General features: G+C 45.9%; 1 protein-coding gene across 1 annotated transcript in view; it reads left to right on the top strand.

Moving 5' to 3' along the window:
- The first annotated feature begins 7527 nt into the window (after positions 1-7527).
- GFOD1 (Gfo/Idh/MocA-like oxidoreductase domain containing 1) overlaps positions 7528-27191 on the top strand; it is a 128874-nt gene continuing 109210 nt past the window's right edge. Inside the window, exon 1 of the mRNA XM_055263469.2 lies at positions 7528-8606. Coding sequence (XP_055119444.1) covers positions 8354-8606 — 253 coding nt within the window. The 5' untranslated portion in view covers positions 7528-8353. The remainder of the gene's footprint in view (positions 8607-27191) is intronic.

Here is a 27191-nt window from a genome sequence, read left to right on the forward strand (position 1 = left end):
CACTTTTAGATCTTGACAAGTTCATGTACTCAGAATGGGAGAGGAAAGAGATACTTAAGCATCTGACCAGAACTGTTAGTTCACTTACACATTTAAAAGATTTCTTTTCCTTATTATGACTGTAAGAAAATAAAAGGAAAAACCAGAAATATAGACAAAGGTGTATTACTTTTCATTTTCTAGGCTATTTATTCTTAAAATTTTATAGTTGTATGCACGAAAATGTGAATTACTTAATGTCACTGTACAGTTAAAGTAATTAACATGGTAGCTTTTGTATATTTTATCATATACATATGTATATTTTATCATAACACAAAGACAAAAATAGGTAGTCGTGATCATATTATATATACAATACTGACTGGACTTGTAAACCCAACGTCATGCTATAAGTATTTTGTCATGCTATTACATGACATTAGAAAATGTTTTCATGGCCAGGTGCGGAGCTCACGCCTATAATCCCAGCACTTTGGGAGGCCGAGGCAGGCAGATTACCTGAGGTCAGGAGTTCGAGACCAGCCTGGCCAACATGGTGAAAATCCTGTCTCTATTAAAAATACAAAAATTAGTAATCCCAGCTACTTGGGAGGCTGAGGCAGGAGAACTGCTTGAGCCCAGGAGGCAGAGGTTGCAGTGAGCCAAGATCGTGCCACTCACTGCACTCCAGCCTGGCCGACAGAGCCAGACTCAGTCTCAAAAAAAAAAAAAAAAAAAAAAGGTTTCATGCCTTTGTGGCTAATTTGTTCATTCAACACGTATTTATTATGTATTAGTGAGGTACCAAGTACTGTTTTAGGCCCTGGGATATAGCAATAAATAAACCAATAATATTCCTTGCCCCAGTAGGCTTACATTCCAGCTGGGGCCAAAGAAGTGAACTCAAAGCAGACCGTGGTAAGTGCTGTGAATGGAATTAAACAGGGTGGTGTTGGAGAGAAACAGCAGGGGTTTGGGAAGGATGGCTACCTCAATAGGGTGGGAAGGATGCAACATGCGAATTGAGCCCAAATGGCCTCTCCAGCCAGGAGAATGAAGGGCTGAGGGAAGAGCACTTCCCAGAAGAGAAAACAGAAAGTCCAAGTATCCTGAGACAGGAAAGATCCAGGCAAGAACGAGGAACCAAGGGGAGGTGAGTGTGACTGAGGCAGAAGGGGCATCAGGTCAAGAGTGGGTGGCACTAGAAATGCAGAGGACAGAGCCACCTGGGTCATGATGAGGGGTTTAGATGGCATTGTCAGTGCAGCGCAGGGAGCAGGGGAGGGCTCTAAACATGTCAGTTTCATGAGCGATGCTTTTGAAAGCTCTCTGATTACCTATGGATTGCAGAAGGCAAGAGAGTGACAGTGAGTCCTGTCAGAAGGCTACTGTGGTAGTCCAAGGCAGAGATTATGGTGGCCGATACTGTTCCATGCCTCTGTCCCCAAGGAGCAGCACCACAAACACAGTGTTGCTTTTCCTGACCTGGACGGCAGCTCTAGCAACCCCCTGCTTAGGGAGCCTGTTGACCTGTGTTAGAAGGGGAATTAAGTGTGCTTCCCTTCCCTACAGGGACCAAGTGCTTGCAAGGGAAAATAGGGGCTGTGTACCCTATTGTACCACAATGTAAGTTCAAGGGCAGCATACTCAGTGGTCACATACTCTGATTTTGAAGTTAGGTGATTTAGTCCAAACGCTTGCCTTTGTGATCTCAGGAAGATTATTTAACTTTAAAAAATCTATCAGTTTCTTTTGTAATAATGGGGATAATTGTATCTTCCTGAAAGAGCTAAATGTAAATATATGCAAAGTGCTTAGCTTAAAAACAAATTGGGCCTGGCTTGTTGGCTCATGCTTGTAATCCCAGCACTTTGTGAGGCTGCAGCGGAAAGATCACTTGAGCCCAGGAGTTCGAGACCAGCCTGGGCAACATAATGAGATCCCACCTCTCAGAAAAAAGGAAGGTGCTTAGCTTAGTGCATCATGTATAATGAACACTTAGTAAGTGGCACCTATTATTAACAACAAAAAGAACAAACAGTTGAATATATAATGATGAATGGGTGCTTTTAAAACTCTCCGAATGAAAACTAGTTCTGGAACATATCTCAGTGCTATGAATATTAGACCTGTTTATAGACCTGCTGAAAGATCTTCAGCAGTCATAACTATTCAAGTTTTTCAACCTGGCAAAGCTATAATTCCACAAAAAACAAAAGTATTTCATTCCACAGATATTAAGATTTATATGAACACTGGGCATTTACGGACAGTCAACTAAAAAGAATCAAAGCCTGTTTCTACTTTGTGTCATAAAGAACAATAAACAAATCTAAATAAAGAGCAAAACTTTTCTATTTCATCGAAATAGTAACATATTTCCAATATTGTGGAAACAAGTAAACCAAACTATTTACAGTGGCTGTGTAAGGATAGAATGATTAAGGCTGACTTCATCTTATTTTCTAAAATGTCTGTAATATGTACAAATGACTCTTACGTGAAAAATACCTTAAATTATCATTAAATTAAATTAATATGAGAAGAAATTCCATTTTATCATCATCTTAGAGATACGAATAAAATTATTTCATTTATTTTATTTCATTTTATTATTACTATTATTATCATTTGAGACACGGTCTTGCTCTGTCTCCCAAGCTGGAGTGCAGTCAGTCATAGCTCCTGCAACTTTCAACTCCTGGGATTATGCAATCCTCCTCCCTCAGCCTCTCAAGTAGCTGGGACTACAGGCATGCACACCATTCCTGGCTAATTTGAAAAAAAGTTTTTGTAAAGACAGGATCTTTTTATGTTGTCCAGGCTGGACATTTATTTTCAGTGACATTCAAGTGGGCCTAAAATCTTCACACAAATGCAAATAGTAGAGGCTGGCAGCTAAATCATGGATGGAGGGAAAGAAAATTTTAGGCTTATTTTCAGAATTGTTTTAAAATGTCAAAACCTCAGGTTGTGTTACAGGTTGGGATTCAGGATCCACAGTTTAAGAGGGTTTCACATGCGCCGGGCACGGTGGCTCACGCCTGTAATCCCAGCACTTTGGGAGGCTGAGGCGGGCAGATCATGAGGTCAGGAGATCGAGACCATCCTGGCTAACACAGTGAAACCCCATCTCTACTAAAAACACAAAAAATTAGCCGGGCATGGTGGTGGGCGCCTGTAGTCCCAGCTACTGGGGAGACTGAGGCAGAAGAATGGCGTGAGCCCAGGAGGCGGAGCTTGCAGTGAGCTGAGATCGCACCACTGCACTCCAGTCTGGGCGACAGAGGGAGACTCCATCTCAAAATAAATAAATAAATAAGTTAATTAATTAATTAAAAAAAGAGGGTTTCACATGAAGAACTTGAAGAATAAGACTCGTCTGTGGGGACCATGTGCACAGGCACTGTGCGTGCAAAGGTCTGTATCATCAGAACCTCAGGATAGATGCATGCTCAGAGTAATCCTCCCATGCCCAGGATGGATGAAGCAAGACCTGCCTAACTAGTGAGGACACAAGTGCACGCCCAGCTTCTCCACTAGCCTCAAGCTGAGAAATCATGCCAACATTTTTTTACTCTCCTCCCATGTCCAATTAGCTGCCAGACCCAGGAGACTTCATTTCCTTTTTATCTCATGATATCTCTGCACTGGTATCTTCATTCCCATAGGTGCCACCTTTCTTAGTCCTCTTTCCCTCACTCTGGGGTCACTGCAGTGGGCTCCCTGCAGGGCTGGGTCTAGTGGCCCCTCACGAGACACCCTCCGTACTGGAAGTTGAGTAATGGCTCTAAAACACCAATCTAATTATTCATTCTCCGCACCATGTTCTGGCCTCCACATACACCTTTTCACCTTGAGTTAGCCTGTTCATAGCTTTCCTCTGTCTAGACTATTCTCCTCTCATTCTTCTGGCTAACTCCAGCAAGTCTTTCAAAACCTGGGCCCAGTCCACTTCTGTTAGTGCATGTCTTCACAGTCTTCCCATTCAGATTTCAGAACCCTCCTCTGCTCTCAAATCAACCCATGCAGACTAGTCTTATGGGTATGTCATGCTGTGTTGCCATGGCCAATTCATGTCATCAACCAATGGGCTACCAGGCGTAAGCAACCTGGGGGCAGGGGCTCTGTCCTACTCCACTGTGCATCTCCATTGCATGCGCCATTCTTGCACATGGCACTTGGCACGGTTCTGATGACTTTATAAATATTAACTCATAACAACGCACGATTGTTAGAAGAATGTGCAAGCATTCATTCAACAAATGGGTACTGAATATCTAGCAGGTGCCAGTACCATTTTAGGTGTTGGGGATTCAAAAGTGAATGAGACACCCAAACTTCTTGTCTCAGTGAGTATGTAACCTGTCAAGGCAAATGGATGATAAACAGATAGGCAGGCATATAATATAATGTGAGGCAGTGACAGGAGGTATAAAGAAAAATAAAGCTGGACAAAGGGATGAAATATGACAGAGGTGTCATTTTAGATGAGATGGTCAGGCTAGGCAGTCTGAGCAGAGGCTTGAGCAAAGTGAGTAGAGAGCCCTGTGGATTTGTGTGTGTATGTGTGTGTGTGTTGGGGGGAATGGGGTGTCAGGCAAATGAAACAGCAAGTGCAAAGGCCCTGGGGCAAGAACAAACTCAGCCTGTAAAGAGCACAGCAAAGAGGCCAGAGCGCTGGAATGCAGGGTATGGGGCGGTATGCAATAGGCCTATGAGATGCAAGGCACTGTGGGTTAGGCCAGGTAGAGTCTTTCAGGCATGCTAAGGCCTTTGGAGTTGATTTGAAGTGTGATGGGTATTCACTGGCAGGTGCCAAGCATGACGGGTAATGATTCAAGTTATCTTTTATGGGATCTATGGACTACGAGGGGCATCACTGGAAGCAGGTAGACCAGTAAGGACAGTGGTCCTGATAGTGATGACGGTGACTTGGACTCCCCAACCATGGCAGGGAGAGGTGGGCATACTCTGGATGCATTCTGCAAGTGGAGCAGACAGGGTTTGCTGATGGTTGGCTATAAAGGATATGAGGACCAGATGACTCCAAGGCTTTTGGCCAACTGGTGAACTGGTGATTTTATTTATTGATGAGGCAGGAATGGCTTGAGAGTAAGGTTGGAAATGAAGTCTTCTGTTTTAAACCTTTAAATTGGACTTGCTAGCAGGATGTAGTTTTGCCTTCTATGAAATGGAGATAATAATGTTTATTTATAAATTTTAATGAGAATAAAATGTGATCATTTTCTTTGATATTATATAGATGGAAGGTCTCTTTTCTTTCTTTTTTAGAGAAAAGGTCTCCCTCTGTTGCCCAGGCTGGAGTGCAGCGGCATGATCAAGGCTAGGCCCACTGCAGCCTTGAACTCCCGGGCTCAAGTAGCTGGGACTACAGACATACAACACACCACCACGTCCAGCTAATTTTTTAATTTTTTAGGAAATGAGGTCTTGCTATGTTGCCCAAGCTGGTCTAGAACCTCTGGCTTAAGTGATACTCCTGGTTAGGCCTCACCAGTCAGTGGGATTATAGGTGTGAACCACCACAGCAGGCTTAGAAGTTCCATTTTTTACTCACACTCAAGCTAGGAGTAGAGTTCCCTTTAAAATAACACAAAATTCTGTCTTATTAGCTAGATATTGCTGCACTGTACAATGGTCTCTCTCATCAAGAAATGACATCCATAACAGACCCATTCTCTATATTTATTTATTTAACATTTATATAGAACTTACTATGCACCATGCCTTATTCTCAGGACTTTGTAAATATTAATGAATACGATCCTCTAAAACCCCTTGTGGTATATACCATTATTACCCACCCATTTTACAGATGAAACTATGCCGCAGAGAAGTGATTTGCTCAAGGTCCCACAGCTAGTAAATGGCAGAGCCAGAAGTCAACGCCAGTGGGTCTGGCTGTGCTCCGACCACTACTGCACATCCTCTGCTCCCTGAAAGCCTGGCCATCACTGACATGTGACAAGCCTGTGATGTATCCAGTCCCTTGGGTCTGACACCACTGCCTGCCCCTGTGCCCAGATAGGCGTTCCTGCCTTGGTTCTTACAAAACCCCTGCTCAAAAGAAGCCTGTTAGTTGAGGGCAACACCCCTCTTTGTCTCTCAGTCCTCCCCAGGCTGCTGCCAGCCACCCAGCACCGTGTCCTTTGTGCCTTTCTTCTAATGCCCTAGGTCAGCCTCCACCCTGCATTGCCACACACAGCTTTTTTGGTATCCTGCTTTCTCCACGCGCCCCGCCTCACTGCCAGTTGTTACAAGTTGTTTTAAACTCTTGCAAGTATCACGTTTTCCACTCGTGTTGCGGCAGACCATGTGCTACATTGAGCCCAGTGCTGAAGACAGGAGATGAACATGACCTGACCCATGACCTCTCCAGAGACCTTCAGCTAGAAGACGTGCCTTTCAATTTTTAGTCCCCTCTCCTGGCACCAAATGGGTGCGAAGCGGGCATTCGATGAATACGCATTCATTTATTTAGCAAATGTTTATTGAGCGCCTACTACATACAGGGCAGGCAGTGTGCCAGGTGCCAAGGATATGGCGGAAAACCAGACAGACGCAGAGTCCCCATGGCTCCAGAGGTGCGGGGCCAGCCTTGGCCAGTCCCCCTCGGTGCCCCCTCGAGGGCCTGGGAAGGGTTCAGGGGGGTGGAGGTGGGGGCAAGCTGGGAGAAGTAAAGGCTGCGGTTAAGTGGCGACGGCAACAGGAGCCGAAGCAAGAGGCAGGCGTGGCATCTGGCCAGGACGACATATCCGTCTGGAAACCTAGATACGAGACGCACGTGCCGCAGCAGCCTCGGAGAGCCCTGCCCCGCTGCGGCCGTCCACACCACAGTGTCTACGCGGGGGCGGGCACGGGCCTAGGGGCGGGGGAGGTGGGAGGCAGATGGGAGCCCGCCAAGACTGGACTGTCTTCGAAGAAGGCGGCTGAACCGTGCGTGCGCGGCCGGAGCGGGGGCGCGCGATTGGAGCAGGCTAGCTTGGAAGGAGACCGCAGAAGTCTGCGGTTCCGTACCCAGACTCTGGGGCCTGGATTCCAATCGCGGGCCTGTTGCTTACATATGTCACCTTGCGCAAGTCCCTTAGCCTTCATTGGGGCTCATTCACATCACTGGTAAAATGGGTTTCCAATAACCTTAGGTTGCTGCGAGGACTAAAAGGGACAATGCCTGGAAAGGCGTTAGTATGATGCTCAGCACTCAGGAAACGCTCCTGGAGCCGAGGTTATTATTACCGGCTGTTCGCACCTCGCCGGGTCCCCTCACCTACCCCAGGCGAAGGCGCCCACTGCTCTCTTCCAAGGGACAGGCGACTAACCTATTAGGGCGCGCCCTGCCTAGATGGATGTATTTGCTTGCTTGGGGAGGGGTTTGGAGTGAAGCAGGGAGGAGAAGGAGATGGTGAGGGCAAAGAAAGGGAAGAAGCGGAGGGGCAGGAGGCGAGCGAGGCGGGGCCGGGGAGGAGTTGGGCTGGGCTCCCGGGGCCGGGCGCAGCGCGCACCCGGAGCTGGCGGCGGCGGGGGAGGGGGCGGCGAGCGGCGGCCAATGGCGCGCGGCGCTGCGGCGAGGGCGGTGCAGGAACACCGGCCGCTGACAGCCAAACTCGCCAACTCCGCCCTCGTCCCCGCGGGATCCCGGAGCCTGAGCCGGCCTGGGGCCGAGGCCGCCCGAGCCGCGAGGCGAGCGAACATGGCAGCAGAATGAGGAGGCTGGCGCCGGCTCGTGGCCGCCGCTGCCGCGCTGCAGCTCGGGATCCCAGTCCGGCGCTCTCCGAGCCGAATCCTTAGCCGGCCTCCTAGCGGCCACGGGATTATTTCATTCCCAACGGAGGGCGAGGGAGAAAGGAGACTCCCCAGCGGAGCGGTTCTGTGCTCTGGCAGGGTGTAGACGTTTGTGTGTGCGATTCGCCGGCTGCGCAAACGACGCGGGAGAGAGCCGGTCCCGGGCTGCGGCGGCGCGGCCGCGGGGATGAGCCGGCCATGGAGCGGCCTTGGCGGGGCGCACGCAGCGGACTGGCGCTGCCGCGGGAGCGCAGCCTGAGCCGGGGCTCCAGGGGGCTTCGAAGCCTCCGGCGCCCTGGGGGGGTCCCTGCCGCCGACTCCGGGAAGGACGCGAGCCCCGCGTGGCGGACACTGCAGCAGTCACCGTTCTGAGGCGCCCCGAGCTTGCTCCGCCTGCAGCTCAGTGCGCTCTGGGCACCCGGGCGCCTTGCCCGGTGCACGGCGGCTGGCGCACCGCGGCTAGATTGGCTGCAGGAGCCGGGTGCAGGACTGGCTAGAGGTGGGTGTGTGCACGTGTTGGACTGGAGATCCGAGTAGAAGCAGAACCAGGCGGCTCTGAGCAGCCATGCTTCCCGGGGTGGGCGTGTTCGGCACCAGCCTCACGGCCCGTGTCATCATCCCGCTGCTAAAAGACGAGGGCTTCGCGGTGAAGGCGCTGTGGGGCCGCACGCAGGAAGAAGCAGAGGAGCTGGCCAAGGAGATGAGTGTCCCCTTCTACACTAGCCGCATTGATGAGGTGCTGCTGCATCAGGACGTGGACTTAGTGTGCATTAACCTGCCGCCGCCCCTCACCAGACAGATCGCTGTCAAAACCCTAGGTGAGCGACCCCTACCCCACATCCTCCGTCCCACCCCCGCCCTTCAACCTTCTCTGGGTTCTTTCCCCGCTGCCTTTCCCTCTCCGCATCCCAGAAGTTTATCCTGCATCTACGCTGTTCCGGGGATCCGAGATCCCAGATCCGACTCAGAGCTCCCTCCTTCCTCGTCCCCGGCCTTCCCCACCTTTGCGCTTCCCTCCTGCCTCCTGGCACCACTTGGACGCGCTTCACCACGTGTGTAGCTTGCAGGCTGGAGGAGGCGTGTGCTCCGGGGATCCGAACTAGGAAGATCAGATGCCAATAACAGGGGATGGGGTGCTCCGCGAGAAAAGGAAAGTTAGTCCTCAGGTGTGTGTGTATGTGTGGGCGGGGGGGGGGGGAGGGTGGTGTGCGCGCGCGCCTGGGAGAGGCGAGTGCGCGCCCAGAAACGCCTGAATAAAAGGGCCGCACACGTGTCTCGGGTTTTCTTGGGTGCGATGGAGGACCTGCCCTTCAGCAGCTGTGGCGCCCTGCTGGGGTCGTTTGTTTCTTTCTGCTGTGAGTTAGTTTAGCGTGAGATTAGAGATGTGACCATCCGCAGGAATTATTTCGTCTGCGCTGGAGGCAAGGATGGTGGGAGTTGTTGGATGGGGGTGATGATGTATTAGAATGTTTTCAGAGGCGTCATAGGTTAGTAAAGACTGATTTGGTAAAACCAGGTGGTTTTAACTTTTGGCTGCAGCCTCCCGGGAAATGTCTTCTGCCCCAATTTGGAGTAATAGATTTTAAATTTTTAGGAGGATGGGCGCAGTAGCTCGAGGCATGGATGCTTTGCATCAGAAAAGGCCCTCCCTAATCGCCTTCAGGAATAGTTTCTGAAGGCACAGTGTTGACCCGCGGGCTGGAGATGAGTTCAGGGTGCCTCACCATCTGGTCCCTGCTCCCCTCAACTCCCAGGCAGTCTGAACAATCTCTGAGGACAGAGTAGCAGCCTCTCAGCCTATGCTCAGGGGAAAGAGAAGGGCATGTTTTGTTCATCATCAGTTCTTACACGTAACCTAAAACAATCCCAGGAAGCTTGCTTGATCTTACAATTCCAAGAAAATTAGCAGCTCATCTTCGAAAGCTGAAGTTTCTATTGGTGAGCAAAAACACAAAGCTTATAAAAAGAACAAAGCTTATAACCAGATGAAGCGAATAGTAGAACAGATTAGAAGGGAGGAGCTGCGAAGGAACAGAGACAACATCCAGAAACCAACCGGAAGTTATGTAGTCTTGGAAAGACTGTTTTATTTTTTTAAAATAGGTATGGATTCAGGGTAGGTGAAATATACGTGTGTGTTAATTCCGTCTTCGAAGAGCTATGAACAGAATGTAAAACTCTTTCTCCATAGAAAGGCATTTTTATCAGGCCGTTTGGCTATTGACCCAGATGCAACATCTAATAGAATTCCTAAGTAGGCTGCCCACATTGTCAGTTTTGTCAGTTAATTTTATTAAGTGTCTGCCCTTTGTGGCCTGTTTCTTTGGCCTTGAACTGAATGCCATTGAGTCTGGCTACTATTTATTTTCTGTTTAATGGAACATGTATGTTGGGTAGATAACTCCCTTGTTTACACTGGCTCTTTGCATATCAAATATTTTATAACCATCTTATGGTATAATTCTATTAGTGCAATTTGTACAAAACTGGTCCCTCATGAGCCCTGCGTATACTGGAGAGCTTAGGACTGGTCATGTCTGAAAGACCATGTTGTAACATCGTTTCTCCACCATACAGATGGCGGTTCCTGTCCTGGGTTCAGACCCACAGAGCAATCCTAGAGCAGGAGGGTGGCAATTTGGGGAACAAGGATGACCTTGTTTTCTGGCTGTCTCTGGGACCTTGGCCATGAAAGTGTCTGGGGGCTCTGGTTTCAAGAGATGTGACACAAATTAGACATTTCTGGATACTTCTTCTGTTCTTATTTTTCAAATATCCCTGTGACTTTAATTAACAAGACATGTCTGTTACCTCTTCAAAACCAACGATAAGAGGCATAATAGACCTAGTTTAACAATGATGATGACAGAATAGAGTTTTGTTCATGTTTTTAGGGTAAGTTTTGAGCTTCTTTCTTCTTTCTTTTTTTAGCTCCTTCTTTTGCAGGGTGCCCCTGCGAGTGCACAGTGGGGTGGTCGTCTTGGTTTGCTTTACAGTCACTGTGGAAGGTTCAACACGTACAGCATAGGAAGTGAAAAACCCCAAACAGTCATCAGGCTGATCTGGCTGTTGGGAGTGTATAGATACGAGTGTTTGCCTGGAATTGAAACTAGCTACTCTGATTCGTCCTGGTAAATTGTCCTTTTAGCAAAGGCCTGGGCTTTGAATTACTTCCCAGTGAGGGTGACAGGTCTGTGGCCCTCGATCCACACTCATAACTGGTCACAGGCCTGTCAAAGTAAGGGGCTGGTCTAGGGACCACAGTGAAATGAAACTTCAGATCAATTGAATCACACACATCCTCCTTTGATTTTTAAAAATTTCCTCAAAATCCCTACCTTAGTGAATGAGGCATTCCTCTGTTGTAGAGACATTTCTACCAAGTGTACTTTCTACACTGTCCAAGGCTGCCTCTTATTAAGTACATACTGTGTGCCAGGCAGCATGGTAAGTGCTGTGTATAAAGCATTTCATTTCATGACTAAAATAATCCTCTAAGATAGATATTAGCTCCATTTCACAAATGAAGCAACTGAGATTCAGAGACCTGAGTCACATTGCTCCTGGACCTACGGCTGGGGATTTGAACCCAGCACTCTACCTGCCCCAGAGTCATTTCTTCCTCTTCCATCAGCTGTACCTGTTCCTCTGCCATAGATCATGGCAGCCCAGGTCAGACTGTTGGAGTCGTCCTTTATTCCTTTTTCATCCCAGCCCTGGAATCGGTTCCCAAACCTGGTTGATGCCATCTGAAACTCTCTGTGTCTGTTCCCCATAGAAGTCAGGTCCTTACGTAGTTTCTGAATTAGGTTCCAGTCCACCCCACCCAACCCTGCCTCTAGCCACTATCCACACTGCTGCCAGGTATGGAGTACCTGGCAGTGCTAGAGACCTGGTCATGTCATTGTTTCCCCTTTCAGGAAAAGCCCCAGCTGATTGGCATGACATGCCCAGCCTCACATCCTAAAGAAGTGAGCCCAGCCTCACGTCCTGGTGGCCATTCCCGAAGCCAAGAGCTTCAGCGAGCCCACACTGCTGGGGTTTCCTCGAATGGGCCCTGTTGGCGCGCATGTCCAGGTCTCTGTCAGGAAAGCCCTTGTCCCTTGAGGTCTCCTTCCATGTTCGCCCTTCAATACTCAGCCCAAGTGTTACCGCTTCCTCTCCCTCAAACCCCCCACCCTACGTACCCTTCTGTTGTCTCAGCACTGTGTGCCCCCATCTTGCCTAGCACCTATTTTAAGGCATTCATTTAACATTTAAATTTTATTTAGTTATTTTGAATTGGCTATATATTCACGTAGTACAAATTTCAAATGCTATAAAAGTACACAGTGAAGACAGAATGTCCCCCAGTCCCTGTCTTTGGACAGGAGGCAATCATTATTACCAGTTGTTGATGTCTCCCATTCAAGGCCATATATATATGTATAGATAACATATAATATATACACATATTTTACATATACACAAATATATGAAACTCTGTGAAAGTATTAAAAATAATATATATTTTTCAAGGTATATCCTGGCAAGTATATGTATGGGAATTTAATTTAATTTAATATAATTTTATTTTATTTTTTGAGACGGAGCCTCGCTCTGTTGCCCAGGCTGGAGTGCAGTGGCACGATCTTAGCTCACTGCAACCTCCACCTCCTGGGTTCAAGTGATTCTCCTGCTTCAGCCTCCCGAGTAGCTGGGATTACAGGTGTGTGCTACCACAGCCAGCTGATTTTTGTATTTTTTAGTAGAGACGGAGTTTCGCTATGTTGGCCAGGCTGGTCTCAAACTCTTGACCTCAGGTGATATGCCCGCCTTGGCCTCCCAAAGTGCTGGGATTACAGGTGTGAGCCACTACGCCTGGCCTGTGTGGGAATTTTAAAAACCTTTTACACAGTTGGTAGCATGCCATTCATTCTTATGGACCTTGCTTTTGTCATGCAACAATATCAGCTTGAAATTTTATGTATGTTAAAATTTAAATATTATTTTTAAAATATATTAAATTATTACATAAATTTAATATAATATAATCAATGTTAAGCAATATAAATATTAATATAAATTAATTATATTTAATCAGTTAATATGCGTTATTAAATTTATGTATATTATTTTATATCTACATATACAGCATATACATATACAGATTTGCATATATACATATATTAACATTTATAGGTATACATGTATGCACATTTTTATATATATTATGATATATAACATATATACATAAATTTTACATATATACAAATATATGAAACTCTGAATGTGAAAGTATTATTGTTCCTATTTTTGGCTACCTAGTATTTCATTGTATGGATACATCAAAATTTATTTAAGCAGTTCCCTGTTACTCAACATTTAGGTTGTTTCCAATTTTTGCTTATACAACCATGTAATGAATAATCTTGAGCATATGTCATTTTGCACACATGCCAGCTTGTTTGTGGGATAGATGCGTAAACTGCTGGTCAGAGAGTACATGCTGATTACATTTAACAAAGATATTGCCTAATTAACTGGCACCTAAAATGACACTGTATTTTTTGTCAGTTTCCTTGTTGCCTCTCCCAGCAAGCGTCTTGACGGTCAGGACGCAGACAAGGCAAAGAAGCCTCACTCACCTTTGTGTCCCCAGCAGCACGGGGCTCCAGGCCAGCACAGGCCCAAAGCCAGCCTGCCTGGGTCCACTCTTGTTTCTTAGGCAGTCTACTCTGTACAATGGGGAAAGTGAGCACATGTGCACGTGTGTGTGTGTGTGTGTGTGTGTGTGTGTGTAAGGTATCACTCTGCACTTTCAGTGGCTCCCACAGCACCTAGAATAACATCCAAGCTCCTTGGCATGACTTTCTTGGCCTGAAATGGCCCTGCCTTGTCCATCTCTCCCACTTCTTGGATGGCTTCACACACTCCTGGACTCTATATTCCGGCCACCTGGCCTCTTTTCTATTCCTCACATGCCAGTCCCTTTCCTGACTCTTGGCCTTTGCACCAGCTCATCCCTTTGCCCAGAAGGTTCTTGCCTCACTTTTTGGAATGGCTAGCTCATTCTCACTTTCAAGTCTCAGCTTATGTGTTACTTTGGGTGAGAGACCTTTCTGGATCCTCCGCTCCCAATTACAAGGTTCTCCTCCAACCTCAGTCCTGCCTCTGTCACCTTCTTTCTCTTCCTGGTAACACTCTTCATGGTGTGTGATGATCTCTTTCATTTGCTTGGTTGTTTTCTTGCTTGCTATTTGTTTCCCCAGCTAGAATGTGAGTTATCTGAAAGTAGGACCCTTGTCTGCTTGGTTCACCAGGGTACCCTTATCTCCCTTAGACAGTGCCAGACACTTAGTCACCTAGTAGACACACTATAAATATTTATTGAATGACAAATGAATGCATTTTCATTGAATACATGTATGCCTGGGGGAAGGCAAAAGGTTCTAAACAGAATGTGTCAGTTAACACATAGTATTCTTATCCTCCTGTATGCAGTAGCCGAGTGCCTCTCAAACTTTCATGTGTGGTTGCATCACCTGGGGATCTTATCAAAAAACAGATTCCAGGTCAGGCACAGTGGCTTACACCTATAATCGCAGCACTTCGGGAGATGGAGGCAGGAAGATTGCTTGAGCCCAGGACTTCAAGATCAGCCTGGGCAACATAGTGAGATCCTGTCTCTAGCCAGGCATGATGGTGCATGCCTGTAGTCCTAGCTACTTGGGAGACTGAGGTGGGAGGATCACCTGAGGCCTGGAGGTCAAGGCCGAGATCATATGACTACACTCTAGTCTGGGTGACAGAGTGAGACCCTGTCTCAAAATAAAATAAAAAACAGATTCCTGGGTGGGACCTGAGGTTCAGAATTTCTATCCAGCCCTCAGGCAGTGTAGATGCTGGAACAGTCAGACACTAGAGATGAGATAGCTCTCTGCCTTTGGGAACAGAAGACATACCCTCCTGTGAGTAATTAACCTGGCGGGGGAACCGTGCTAAAATACCTGTTGCCTTGTGTGGAATGTGATGACGTCTGTTGTCATGATCTCTGTATTTGGAGACAGCAGTGCAGACTCTCTTGGTGAAGTTTCTCCATGGGAGTGCAAGGCTCTTTTGGGGTGGTGAGTAAGGCCACAGGGTTGCCTTGAGCTTTGATCTTGCTGCACATTGATCTTGTCCCAACTTGTTTGGCGTCATCAGCTGAGGACCTGGAGCAATTGGCCCTTTTCTGTCCTTCTTTGTGGTGTCAGCAGTTGCTTCATGTTGAAGAGGGCTGCCAGGAGCAGAGGTGAGGGAGCGAGGAGGAAATGGGGTTGAGAGAGGACTTTGCTGGCCAGCATTGCCATGCCAGCACAAATAAGGCTGCAGATAATGCTCACGATGCACTTGGACTTGACAGCAGCCATTCTGACATCCTAGCAAACCTTGCATTTCCAGTTCTTGCTTGAGGTCTCTTCTGGATATATGTGAAAAAGGTGATGGCATTTTTCTCTTTGGGTTTCTGCCCCTGAGCACTGAGTGAAATGATTTTTGGTCTATCAATTTGTTGTAGGGCCGAGGAAGCCCTTGGGCATTATGTAAATGAAAGAAATCACTCTCTTTATTGTTAGGAAAAGTCAAGCATCACCAATCTCATTTCATCTAACTGAAATTAGGTGCAGTTGAACGTTTATTTTGTTGATGATATCTGGCTTTGATAATGTGCAATTCTGCAGAAGTTTCCATTGGAGGGAGAAGAAGCTAAATGAAGAAGTTGGACATTTTGATACCTTAAACTGGGGAAGAAGAAGAACAACAAAAAGTGGAAGTCAATAGCATGTTTTAAGAGTTTCACCAAGAATGAAATATACAGGCACTTAGTTATATATTTGATTCAGGACAATCATAGCCCAGTAAAGAGCATCATTATCTAAGATATTGTGCTTCATAACACTCATCAATGAAAGGAAAGGTTGACAGTTTACTACTGTTTGACTTTGGGAGTCGTAACCATCCTTCCTGAGCCTCAGTTTTCTTGCCAATAACACACAGCTAACACTATCATATAGGGTTGGTGTGATAACTAAAATGAGAGAGAAAATATAAAGACCTACCTGGTGGCTGCCCTCATCTCTCTGCATCAAGCTCAATGAACAGTAGTTTTTACTTTGCCCTAAGGCAGTTAGTTCTTTTTAAAAATTTTTAAAATTTTTAAGTGAGTAGTTCTTTAGCTCTTCCAAATGGTGCTTTTGAAGATTTTTTAAAAATATTTTTTGAAAAGATGATTCCTTCCTGTAAGACTCAGAGAATATATTTAAATTTTTTCTTTTTTTGTAAAGGGACGGTACCTAAGCCAAGCTTCAGGTGTCATATTTGCTGCAAATCCAGTACTTGCTTCACAGCTACGTGATCACTCAAAGGTACTGATGGGGTTACCAAGAGCTCACCATGCTGCTATGAAGACTTACTATCCCTTGCAGTGGGGGTGCTTAGTGGGGGTCCCACATGACGCAGGAACAGGGCTACAGCAGGGCTTTGGTGGATACCTGGAAACCAGAAACCCTCTGAATTTTATTCTGCTTCTCTCTGTGTGTCTGCTTCCTCATTCACCCCGCTCTACACCAGCCTCCTCTGCTTCACAGGCTCATGTGGTGGGTGAAAAATTATCCACACGCAGCTCCTAAATATGAACATGACAGGTTCAGCCACCTGAAAGGTGCAGCCCTGCCCCCGCGCCCAGCTCTCTCTGTTTGTACCAGATGCTTTCTCCCTGCTCAGTCTTTCCTGTGGTTACCCACAGTGTGGGGGATACATCACCAAATGCTGCCGAGACCACCCTGCTGGAGGGGTGGAGGGATTGTTAAGAGCAGTCATTCTGATCTGGGCTGCACTGTCCAAAAAAAGTGCTGATTCTAAGAATATAGACGGTGGAAGTTATTACAAATATAGACATTTTGGCCAGGCCTGATGGCTCATGCCTGTAATCCCAGCACTTTGGGGGGCCGAGGTGGGTGGATCACCTGAGGTCAGGAGTTCGAGACCAGCCTGGCCAACATGGTGAAATCCTGTCTCTACTAAAAATACAAAAATTAGCTGGGAGTGGTGTTGTGCACCTGTAATCCCAGCTACTCAGGAGGCTGAGACAGGAGAATCACTTGAACCCAGGAGGTGGAGGTTGCAGTGAGCCGAGATTGCACCATTGCACTCCAGCCTGGGCAACAAGAATGAAAAAAACTCCGTCTCAAAACAAAAACAACAAACCAAATATAGACATTTCTTGATTGTGTAGGTAGGTTTTTTTTGTTTCTTTGTTTTTTGTTTTTTTTTTTTTTTTTTTTTTTTTTTTTGAGATAGATTCTCACTCTGTTGCCCAGGCTGGAGTGCAGTGGCACAATCTCAGCTCACTACAACCTCCACCTCCCAGGTTCCAGCAATTCTTGTGCCTCAGTCTCCCAAGTAGCTGGGATTACAGGCATTTGCCACCACGCCTGGCTAATTTTTGTATTTTTGATAGAGATGGGGTCACCATGTTGGCCAGGCTGGTCTCAAACTCCTGGCCTCAAGTGATCCACCCGCCTCGGCCTCCCAAATTGTTGGGGTTACAGGCATGAGCCACCATGCCTGGCCTGATTGTGTTGGTTCTTTATCCACTTTGTGAAATACACATTTGGCATTTCACTGCTTTGATAATAACCATAGCAAAACAGTGAAAGAAATAATAGAGGTGATAATCTATTAATACCAACCTTGTTATTATTATTAAATTATTATTAAATTTAAGACATATATATTTTGAAGAGTGTGATTGGAAAGTAGATAAACATGACCAACTGCATGGAGTTCTGTGGTCTTGGTAGGTTTGCAGACCTTTACCAAGAGCCTCCTGGGTAGTGTGTGCAGCAGGTCACAGGAGTGCCACGAGACTTAGTCCCTTTCTGCTCAAGTATTGTCTTAGGAGCTTGAAGGAGCTAGGAGTCAGGAAAAGATTGAGGGAGAAGGATTTCTGCCTCCAGACTGCCTTTGTACTGGAAACTGCAACATCAACTCTTCCCTGGGTCTTCAGCCTGCCTGTCTGCCTGCCCGCCCTGCACATTTTAGACTTGCCAACCCCACAGTTGTGTAAGCCAATTCCTTAAAACAAATCTCTCATCTATATACACATGCACACACACACCCTATTGGTTCTGTTTCTCTGGAGAACCCTGACTAATACAGATTTTGCCCGGATCAAGGCCACCTGGCTAGGCAAGCTGAGCAAGGAGGCACCTGGAAGAAGCGTCGGTGGAGAAACAGCTCTGGTTAGTTCTGCTGGTGGGTGTGGGCCCTCTAGGAGAGCAGCAGACCTCTGAGCACTTGTCCTCAAAGGAGGAGACCTGGAAAGCCAGCATTCTTTTGGGTTCAGACTTGAGCTAAGGAGAATGTTGGGAAAGAGGCTGTCACACTCACCACTGAGAGCCGCAGTGACACTTCACCCTGACCAATTCTATACCCGTCTACAGGTCTTTGACTTCTAGGGTTTGGGCAAGTGTGGGATGCCTTGGGGTTTAGACTTTCCTTGAGAATTGTTGATATCCTACTGTGGAGAATTAAAAAATGCAGGAAAAATAACTTTACATTAAAATGTTATGATTTAAAAAAATTTTGCAGTCTCTAATTTTAATAGCCCTTAGAGTATTAAGATGCTTCTTTGATTAATGTCCTTAAACTGAAAACTACAAATTTCTCCAAAAAAAATCTCTTTTTTTTTGAGACGGAGTCTCGCTCTGTCGCCCAGGTTGGAGTGCAGTGGCGCAGTTTTGGCTCACTGCAAGCTCCGCCTCCTGGGTTCATGCCATCCTCCTGCCTCAGCCTCCCGAGTAGCTGGGACTACAGGCGCCCGCCACCAAGCCTGGCTAATTTTTTGTATTTGTTGTAGAGACGGGGTTTCACTGTGTTAGCCAGGATGGTCTCGATCTCCTGACCTCATGATCCGCCCGCCTCGGCCTCCCAAAGTGCTGGGATTACAGGCGTGAGCCAGAGCGCCCGGCCAAAATTTTAAAGCTCCAATTAAGTTGGTTTGTAGTTTTAACGCTACTTTTAAAAAAAATAGCTTTATTGAACTATATATGTACCATAAAATTCTTCATTCTTTTTATTTCACAATATTCACCCATTGTAAGTGATTCCATTATTTTTAGTAAATTTATATATTTAGAACATTTTCAACACACTAAAACATTTCCTCATGCCAATTTGTAGTCAATCCTCACTCCCACTTCTGGCTCCAGGTAACTACTAATCTACTTTCTGTCTCTGTAGTTTGCCTTTCCTAGAACTTTCCTATAAATGGAATCGTGAAGTACGTAGTCATTTGTGCTTGAGTTCTTTCACTTAGCATAATGTTTTTGATGTTCAGCCATGTTGTTGCACGGATCAGAAGTTCATTTATCTTTATTGCTGGGTGATACTCCATTGTGTGGATATACCGCATTTTGTTTATCCATTCACCGTCTGATGGATGTTTGTATTGTTTCCAGTGTTTAGTGATTGTGAATAATGCTGCTGTGAACATTTGCGTATAAGTCTTTTGTGGAGCCATGTTTTCGTTTCTTTGGTTAAATACCTAGGACTGAAATTGCTCAGTTGTATAGTGTGTATATACTTAACCTTTTAAGAAACTACCAAACTGTTTTCCAGAGCAATGGCATCACATTACATTCCCACTAGCAACGTAGGGGAGTTCTAATTTTCTGATATCATCACCAACTCTTGGTATTGTCAGTCTTTTTTTTGACACAGTCTCACTCCATTGCCCAGGCTGGAGTGCAGTGGCATGATCTCGGGTCCCTGCAACCTCCATCTCCTGGGTTCAAGTGATTCTCCTGCCTCAGCCTCCCAAGTAGCTGGGATTACAGGTGTGCACCACCATGCCCAGCTAATTTTTGTATTATTATTATTATTATTATTTTGAGATGGAGTCTTGCGCTGTCACCCAGGCTAGAGTGCAATGGCATGATCTCGGCTTACTGCAGTCTCTGCCTCCAGGGTTCAAGCAATTCTCCTGCCTCAGCCTCCCAAGTAGCTCAGATTACAGGTGCCCACCACCACACCCAGCTGATTTTTTTTTTTTTTTTTTTTGTATTTTTAGTAGAGACGGGGTTTCACCATGTTGGTCAGGCTGATCTCGAACTCCTGACCTCATGATCTGCCCCCCTTGGCCTCTCAAAGTGCTGGGATTACAGGCGTGAGCCACTGGGCCCAGCCTAATTTTTGTATTTTTAGTAGAGATGGGGTTTTGCCATGTTGGCCAGGCTGGTCTCGAACTCCTGATCTAAAGTGATCCGCCCACCTCAGCCTCCCAAAGTGCTGGGATTACAAGCGTGAGCCACCGTGCCCAGCCTTGTCAGTCTTTTTGATCATAGCCATTATAGTTGGTATGTAGAAGTATCTTGTTAGGACTTTGATTTGCATTTTGTTAATAATAATTAATGATGTTGAACAGCTTTTCATGTGTTTATTAGACAGTCACATTTTTCTTTCATAAAATGACTATTCAAATCTCATACCCATTTTTAAATTGGGTTGTTTGTCATTTATTGATTTGTAAGCATTGGTTTTGTGATTTTCTTATTTTGTTGAGGTAGCAGACTTCACTTGGGGGAAGGGGTAGAGTTTTTGTTTTTGTTTTTCATATACTTCCTCTTATTTTTGATTTTGGAACTAGTACAGCGGAACGAATTCTCCAACCCAAGTAAAATTAGTTTTGCCAAGTATTCACTGAAATCATTCATAGAGTAGAAGAGCAAGACTACCAGGTGAAGGGTGCTCATGTTTGGGGCTCTGGCGTTGCCATGGGCTGTGAGAATGCACTGAACCCTCTGCCAGGGGGCGTTTCCAACTTGAAGATTGTCTTCCAGTAGGGTTTTCTAACCACCTGTTCTGCCCAGTGTCTGGAGAGTGTTTCTTTTTTTCCATTTATTTTTAGTTAGTAAATGCCTTTTGAATCCCTCTAGCACTATGTTAGCTGTGGTGAGAAATGCCCTATAAAGTAAGACATGGTCTTTGTCCTTGAAAGAAGAGCCCATAGGCAAACATGGAGCAATGCAATGAGATACATGACTAAGTGCAGAGTGAATGGTTATACTGCAATGCCAGGAAGAGCTTGCTTGAGGCAGTTGAGTAATCCCTAAAAATTCATTATTGGATTAAGAGTCGATCACTGGGGTGAGCTTCCCAGCGCCAGTCTACAAAAGGCACTAAGGCAAAGGGGAAAAAAAGGCATTCTTATTTTTATTTTATTTTATTTTTTCCCGAGATGGAATTTTGCTCTTGTTGCCCAGGCTGGAGTGCAGTGGCATGATCTCAGCTCACCGCAACCTCTGCCTCCCAGGTTCAAGCGATTCTCCAGCCTCAGCCTCCCCAGTAGCTGGAATTACAGGCATGCACCACCACACCCAGCTAATTTTGTATTTTTAATAGAGACGGGATTTCTCCATGTTAGTCAGGCTGATCTCGAACTCCTGACCTCAGGCAATCCACCCACCTCGGCCTCCCAGAGTACTGGGATTACAGGCTTGAGCCACTGCGCCTGGCCGCAAAAATGTTTTAACAGGATCCCCCTCATAAAATGTGTTGTGTGTTTGAATGAGACACTCGCAGCACAAGGGGCCTGGAAGGGGCTTCCTCTAAGAGCTGGTGAATTATTGCTTCCAGTTTACTGCTGCACATTTGTTTTGTTGAGTGGGGAAGATGAGCTTGACATCAGAGATAAAATGAGTGGGGCCAGTGAGTGGGGCCCCACTTGTCCCGGGCACCCTTCCCCTCTTTGGTGGATTGCTGAGAAGTTGGCACTGCAGAGAGTGGATGCTGCCTGAAAGCTGAGGAAAGGGGCATTCCCGAGAGCTGGAAGGGTCCCAGAAAACCTCTTGGAAAAGGTGGGTTGGTCTTCAACTGGGCCCAGAAGAGGGGGTAGGATTTAAATAATTGAAAGGAAGACATGGGAGGCTCTATGATGTAAAGTCCTCCTCAAGGAACCACTGGTTCTGCGAGATAAACTGTGTGGCTTGCAGTTGACCTCCTAGGGCAAAGTTAGAATGGTTTAAGAATGTCTGAAATTCTACAAATACTTTTCTTCATCAGCAGTAAGTGTCACTTGCATCTTTCTCTCCCTTCATATCTCAAATGGTGACAGCCACAAATGACAGAGCTCTGGGGTCAGTCGAGGCAAACAGCTTGCTGGAGTGTTGGAAAGGACCCTGTTGAGAGGAGCCCAAATGGCTGCCTTGGAGGGCGTAGGAAGAACTGCAAAAGTTGATTCAGCTCGTAATGCTGTCAAGACAGCTCTGTGTCTGATGGAGTCAGGGGCATGCTATGGTAAACAGTCAGCTGTTGAGGGGATGCCTTGAAGGGTGCCCTGCGCCTGGTTTGGTGCTTACATCTGATGGTGGTGGGAGCGCATGTTCTCTTGTTATACAGTTGAGACCTGATGGTGCAAGGGTCAGGGCTGGCTGCAGCTATAATTTACTAGATGAGCAAGAATGCAATAATCTCTTTGGAAAAGGACATTTGCATATGACATGTGGACATGCCTCTCCCATCTTTCATGGTGGGTGGGGCTACAAACTCTGGATTTAGGTCACTGGTGTTTCAAATCCCTTTCTCACCTCCCTTTCTCCTCCTTTCTCACCTCCCTTTCTCCTCCCTTTCTCACCTCTCAGCATTCAGAAGTGAGAGCTCATGGAAATGATGATTGTGACGCGCTCTCAGTGTAGTCTGCCGTCTTGGGATGGTTTGAGGAAGAGGCCACAGTGGTGGAATGAATAGTTAACTCTTGACTTGGGATCCAGAAATCAGACAACAGAGCCTTGCAAAGTTACTATTCTGGCTAGGCTTTTAAAATATCCCTAGATGTGACAAAAATTGTCTATCTTCATTTTTTCTATTTCAAAAGGAAAAGTTCCTTGGCTAATTTGATGTCATTCTGGTGAAAGTAAAGTGATGCTCCTGAAAGCTTTTTTTGGTCAATGGAAAAGGCAGTTTGAAGAGGCTGTCCCATCAAACTTCAGAAAGCTGGAGGCACTGCAGAAATGGGTGTGTGGGCACTGCCCGGGGTTGAGTCCTTGGCTGGCCATGTGCTATGTGGGTGTGGGCTCCTCACTTAACTCTTTGAAGCCCCAATTTCCTTATCTGTATAATGGGGATAATAAAAGTACCCATCTCAGAAGGTTGTTGACCTAAACAGGGCTTTGTTTAAAATGAGGACTCAATAAATATGGGAATCCTGCTTAATCAGAACGTATTATGGTGAACTACTGTCCATTTATGATTTTCCTTGAACAGAGATTTATTGAGTGCCAGCTACATACCAGACGCTCTCTGGGTCTGTGCTATGCAGTATGGTAGCCATTAGCCACATGTGCCTGCTTAAATTTACATAAAACTAAATAAAATGGAAAATGCAGTTTTGATGTGGTTTGGCTGTGTCCCTGCTAAAATCTCAACTTGAATTGTATCTCCCAGCATTCCCATGTGTTGTGGGAGGGACCCAGGGGAGTTAACTGAATCATGGGGGCTGGTCTTTCCTGTGCTATTCTGGTGATAGTGAATAAGTCTCACGAGATCTGATGGGTTTATCAGGGGTTTCCACTTTTCTGTCTTCCTCATTTTCTCTTGCCGCCACCATGTAAGAAGTGCTTTTCACCTCCTGCCATGATTCTGAGGCCTCCCTAGCCACATGGAACTGTAAGTCCAATTAAACCTCTTTTTCTTCCCACTCTTGGGTATGTCTTTATCAGCAGCTTGAAAACAGACTAATACAATTTCCTCAGTTGTCCTAGCCGCATTTCAAGCACTCAAAGGCCACATGTGGCTGGCTGGTAGCTACCATATCGGACTATGCAACATAGAACATTTTCATCATTGCAGAAAGTTCTACTGGACAGCATTAATGGATATAGCAGTGGGCTAATCGGTCACTTATGTGACATCCAAACATGGATTTTCGAGCAACCCCCACTTGTGGGTGTGTTTAATTTTCTCCTGGGAATGTGTTGATAGTCTCCACATTGGGCTATGGGTGTCTCAAAACTAATTAGTAGAGGTTTAACAAGGTCTGGGTGCTGCTTTCTGGATTTATTAGTAAGGACTCTATTATTAATGAGAAGAAGATGTGCCATTGGAAGTTTCCTAAATTCTTTATTAGACGTAGGGACTGAGCAACGAGATAAATGACAGTGCCCCTCCCTGCTCCAGCCACCTTCCCTCAGGTTTATTACAGGACTTTAGGTAGCAGATGGCACGGACCTGGGTGGGGTGATGCCAGGGCAGGAATTCTGCTTTTGCTCACAGGTAGCATCTTCCTTAACCCTCTCAGCCATCCTCTAGGGGAGGTAAGAAAGAGGTTTTCCCTCCTCAAAGCACTAAGAAGCAAAAGATCTTAGTAGATGGCTCGGGAAGGTGGTGAGGGGAAGGAAGTATATGCCAGTCCTCTTTGTCCTGCAAGAACCTCCGAGAACACCCGGCAGCTAGCTCCTGAGGACCTGGGCGGGGGGAGGAATTTTGACTTCGGAGTAAGGTGCTTTCTGCTCTACTGCCAGCATGCTGTGCAGTTCCATGGGCAATGGGGTTTCCGACTTTATTCCTCCTCTCTCCACTCCCTCGTCCTTTCCTTCAGCCGAGGGGAGAGGCTACATAAATATTAAAGCATGAAACCTCAACTAATACGTTCTTACTGTTTTGCTAATTATTATGGCTTTTTTTTTTTCTTTCGAGTCCCATTAACGTTGTGAAAGCCACATCCATCTGTGTGAGCAATCTTTAGGGAACTGGGGCTGCTAAGTTCCAGCTTGTGGGGGGTTGGAGGGAGAGGTGAGTGTGCATTTGTGAGAGTGTGAGTGCACACACACTACAGTGTGCTGCCCACTGAATGTCTCTTGACTAGTCAAGGGCAAAGTAATGATTTTAGAGTACTTGTTATTTAAATGTGTCCCTGGCAGGCTCTTCTTATCTCCCACATGAATATGAATAATCAAAAGTGGGTGGTGGAAAATGAGATGTGTTCCTCTTCTCTGTCTCTTCTCCCTTTCCAGCAGAACCGGGACATCAGAGGAAGAAAATCAGCAGGCAGAAAAATATTGGGGAAAAAAAATGCCACGTGGTTCTGTTCAGCTGAGCTTCTGCTCCCTCTAGCATCCCCACGTGGGACATTTGTTTACCCCCCACGATGCTGCTGTTGGAGAGTCCCAGGGGACAGGTTTCAAGCCCTTGGGGATGCAGCCTGTCTAACTTAATATGCACAGCCGTTCACATCCAGGGCACAGAGGCAGCCTGGCTTTCCCTGGAGGCCCACAGGAACCACAATGCTGCATTTGTCTGTGGAACTGAGATTTAGCTGCACATTCTTGCCTGAATGCAGCGGGCCTCCAGCCACAGCCTGCTGGCATGGGGGATTCCAGGAGGGATGTGCTTCATGAGCCGGCATTTGCTCTTCTTTCCAGTCCCCAGACCCAGCCAAGATTATAGATAGATGTGCTCATTGCTCACAGGTGCTGGGGAAGCCAGTGGGACATCACTGGTTACATTCACCAACAGGATTTTCCAACTTCAGTATTTATCGCTTTTTCAAACAAATTCAACATCTGTATTCCTCACCCATTTACTGAGTGGCTACAATGTGTAAGGCAATATTCTCAGTCATGGGGAGTTAGAAAAGGTCAAAGGCATATCAGATATGGCATGTACTCTGACAGAACTCATAATCTATCCAGAACCTACTCATCACATTTGGAAAGAGAAGAGAAACTAACATTCTATGGAGTACTTACTATGTGCCAGATCTGGAGTGAGGCATAGTACAAGTGTTACTCATTTACATCTCGTGGCCAACCTCCAACATGGACATTTAGCATCTCCATCTTACAAGTGAGAAATTTCACTGTAGAGAAGTTAAATATCACATGTCACTGATTCTGTGACATGTATTATTTTCACATTTGAACATCTGAAATATAGATATGTCTAAAAGGGCTTTTCTTTCTTGGTAGTAAGATAACTGTTGGTCTTTGCAGTAGTGTCTTAGATTCTGTGAAATATGGTATTTTGGCAAGTGTACATGGCTAAGAACAAGTGGAATCAGAATTCAACTTAAGTTTGCCTGACTCCAAAGCTTATGTTTTTTCCAGTATAATGTGCTGCAGTATCAATGGTCTGTATGAACAAAGGCCATATCATTTTTATTGACAAAGTATAAAAAGGGGGAAATGGTGACTGAACTGGAACTTGCATCATCTAATTCCATAACTGAGGAGACAATAGCCTGGGGACTGCATGTATCCCACAGGATATTAAAAAATTGAGAAAATGTTCTTTCATGATCTTCACTTCACTGTTGATTATAACTTATTTTTGAAGAGGCCAAAATAAATGGCAAACCCTTGTATGGATAAGATATAAAAGGCAAGTGTGATGTATTCCTCCATCTGTTCTGGCGTGCTCCAGGTTGAGTGTGGTGCTGTTACCAACAGGGATTCTTTAGGGGATGTGACCAGTGGCCTCTTTACTGTTCTGGAAGGCCGTAATAGGAGACACAGGCTGACTCCCTCTCCTACATAACTGAGTTCTGGGAAGTCCCCAAGAGCAGGCCCATGTGTGTTTATTATTGTCACAATGCCCTGTGGCCAGCACTTGCAGAGAAGAAGCAAGGTCTATTGAGTTCCACGAATGACCTGGATTCAGAAAGCGGTAGCAAGGGCTCCATAGGGGAGGAAACAGCCAATCCTGCTGCTGGCTTTTGCACACCATAGGCTTGATCTGCCTGGCTCCCATATGCTTAAACACATTTGGTTCCATAATGGGCTTTGATTAAGTCATTTTCCCGAGCAGCTGATGTGAAAAGCAGAGAACTGGAAGGGGGATTGGTCAGGGGCCTTGATATCTCAGATGGGAGGCTGTGGGGAATAGTGGAAAGAGAACACCAGTGGTAATCAGAACACCCAGGACAGGCTGGAAGCTCCCTCTCTCCTAACACCGAGGGGAAACCGAGTCTCAGAGGAACTGAGTGGCTTATCCGGGTTGTCACAGCTGATCACTGACAGCTAAGTCAGGACCAAACCGAGGTCTCTGGAGAGTGTGCCTATTACCTTATGAGGTTGTTTAATCACTGGGGAACTGTGCTTTTCCAATAATGAAGAAAACGAGGTGGTTGACTTCTTGTAAGTCTCTGAAGGAAATAACCTAAAATAACAACAATGAAAACACCTACATGCACAATAGTGTTCAGTGAAGCCTTATTTATGATTACTGAAACACTAGAAACAACATAAATGTTCCACAGTAGGAGAACAGTTAGATAAATATGATAAATATAATTGATAAAATACTAAATAGCCATTATAATTATGTGTAGGAAGACTAGCAATATAGGAAATTTTCTTATGATATAAGTAAAGAAAAAGGATACAGAA

Source organism: Symphalangus syndactylus, chromosome 23 (genome assembly GCF_028878055.3).
Source record: "Symphalangus syndactylus isolate Jambi chromosome 23, NHGRI_mSymSyn1-v2.1_pri, whole genome shotgun sequence".
Lineage (NCBI taxonomy): Eukaryota > Metazoa > Chordata > Mammalia > Primates > Hylobatidae > Symphalangus > Symphalangus syndactylus.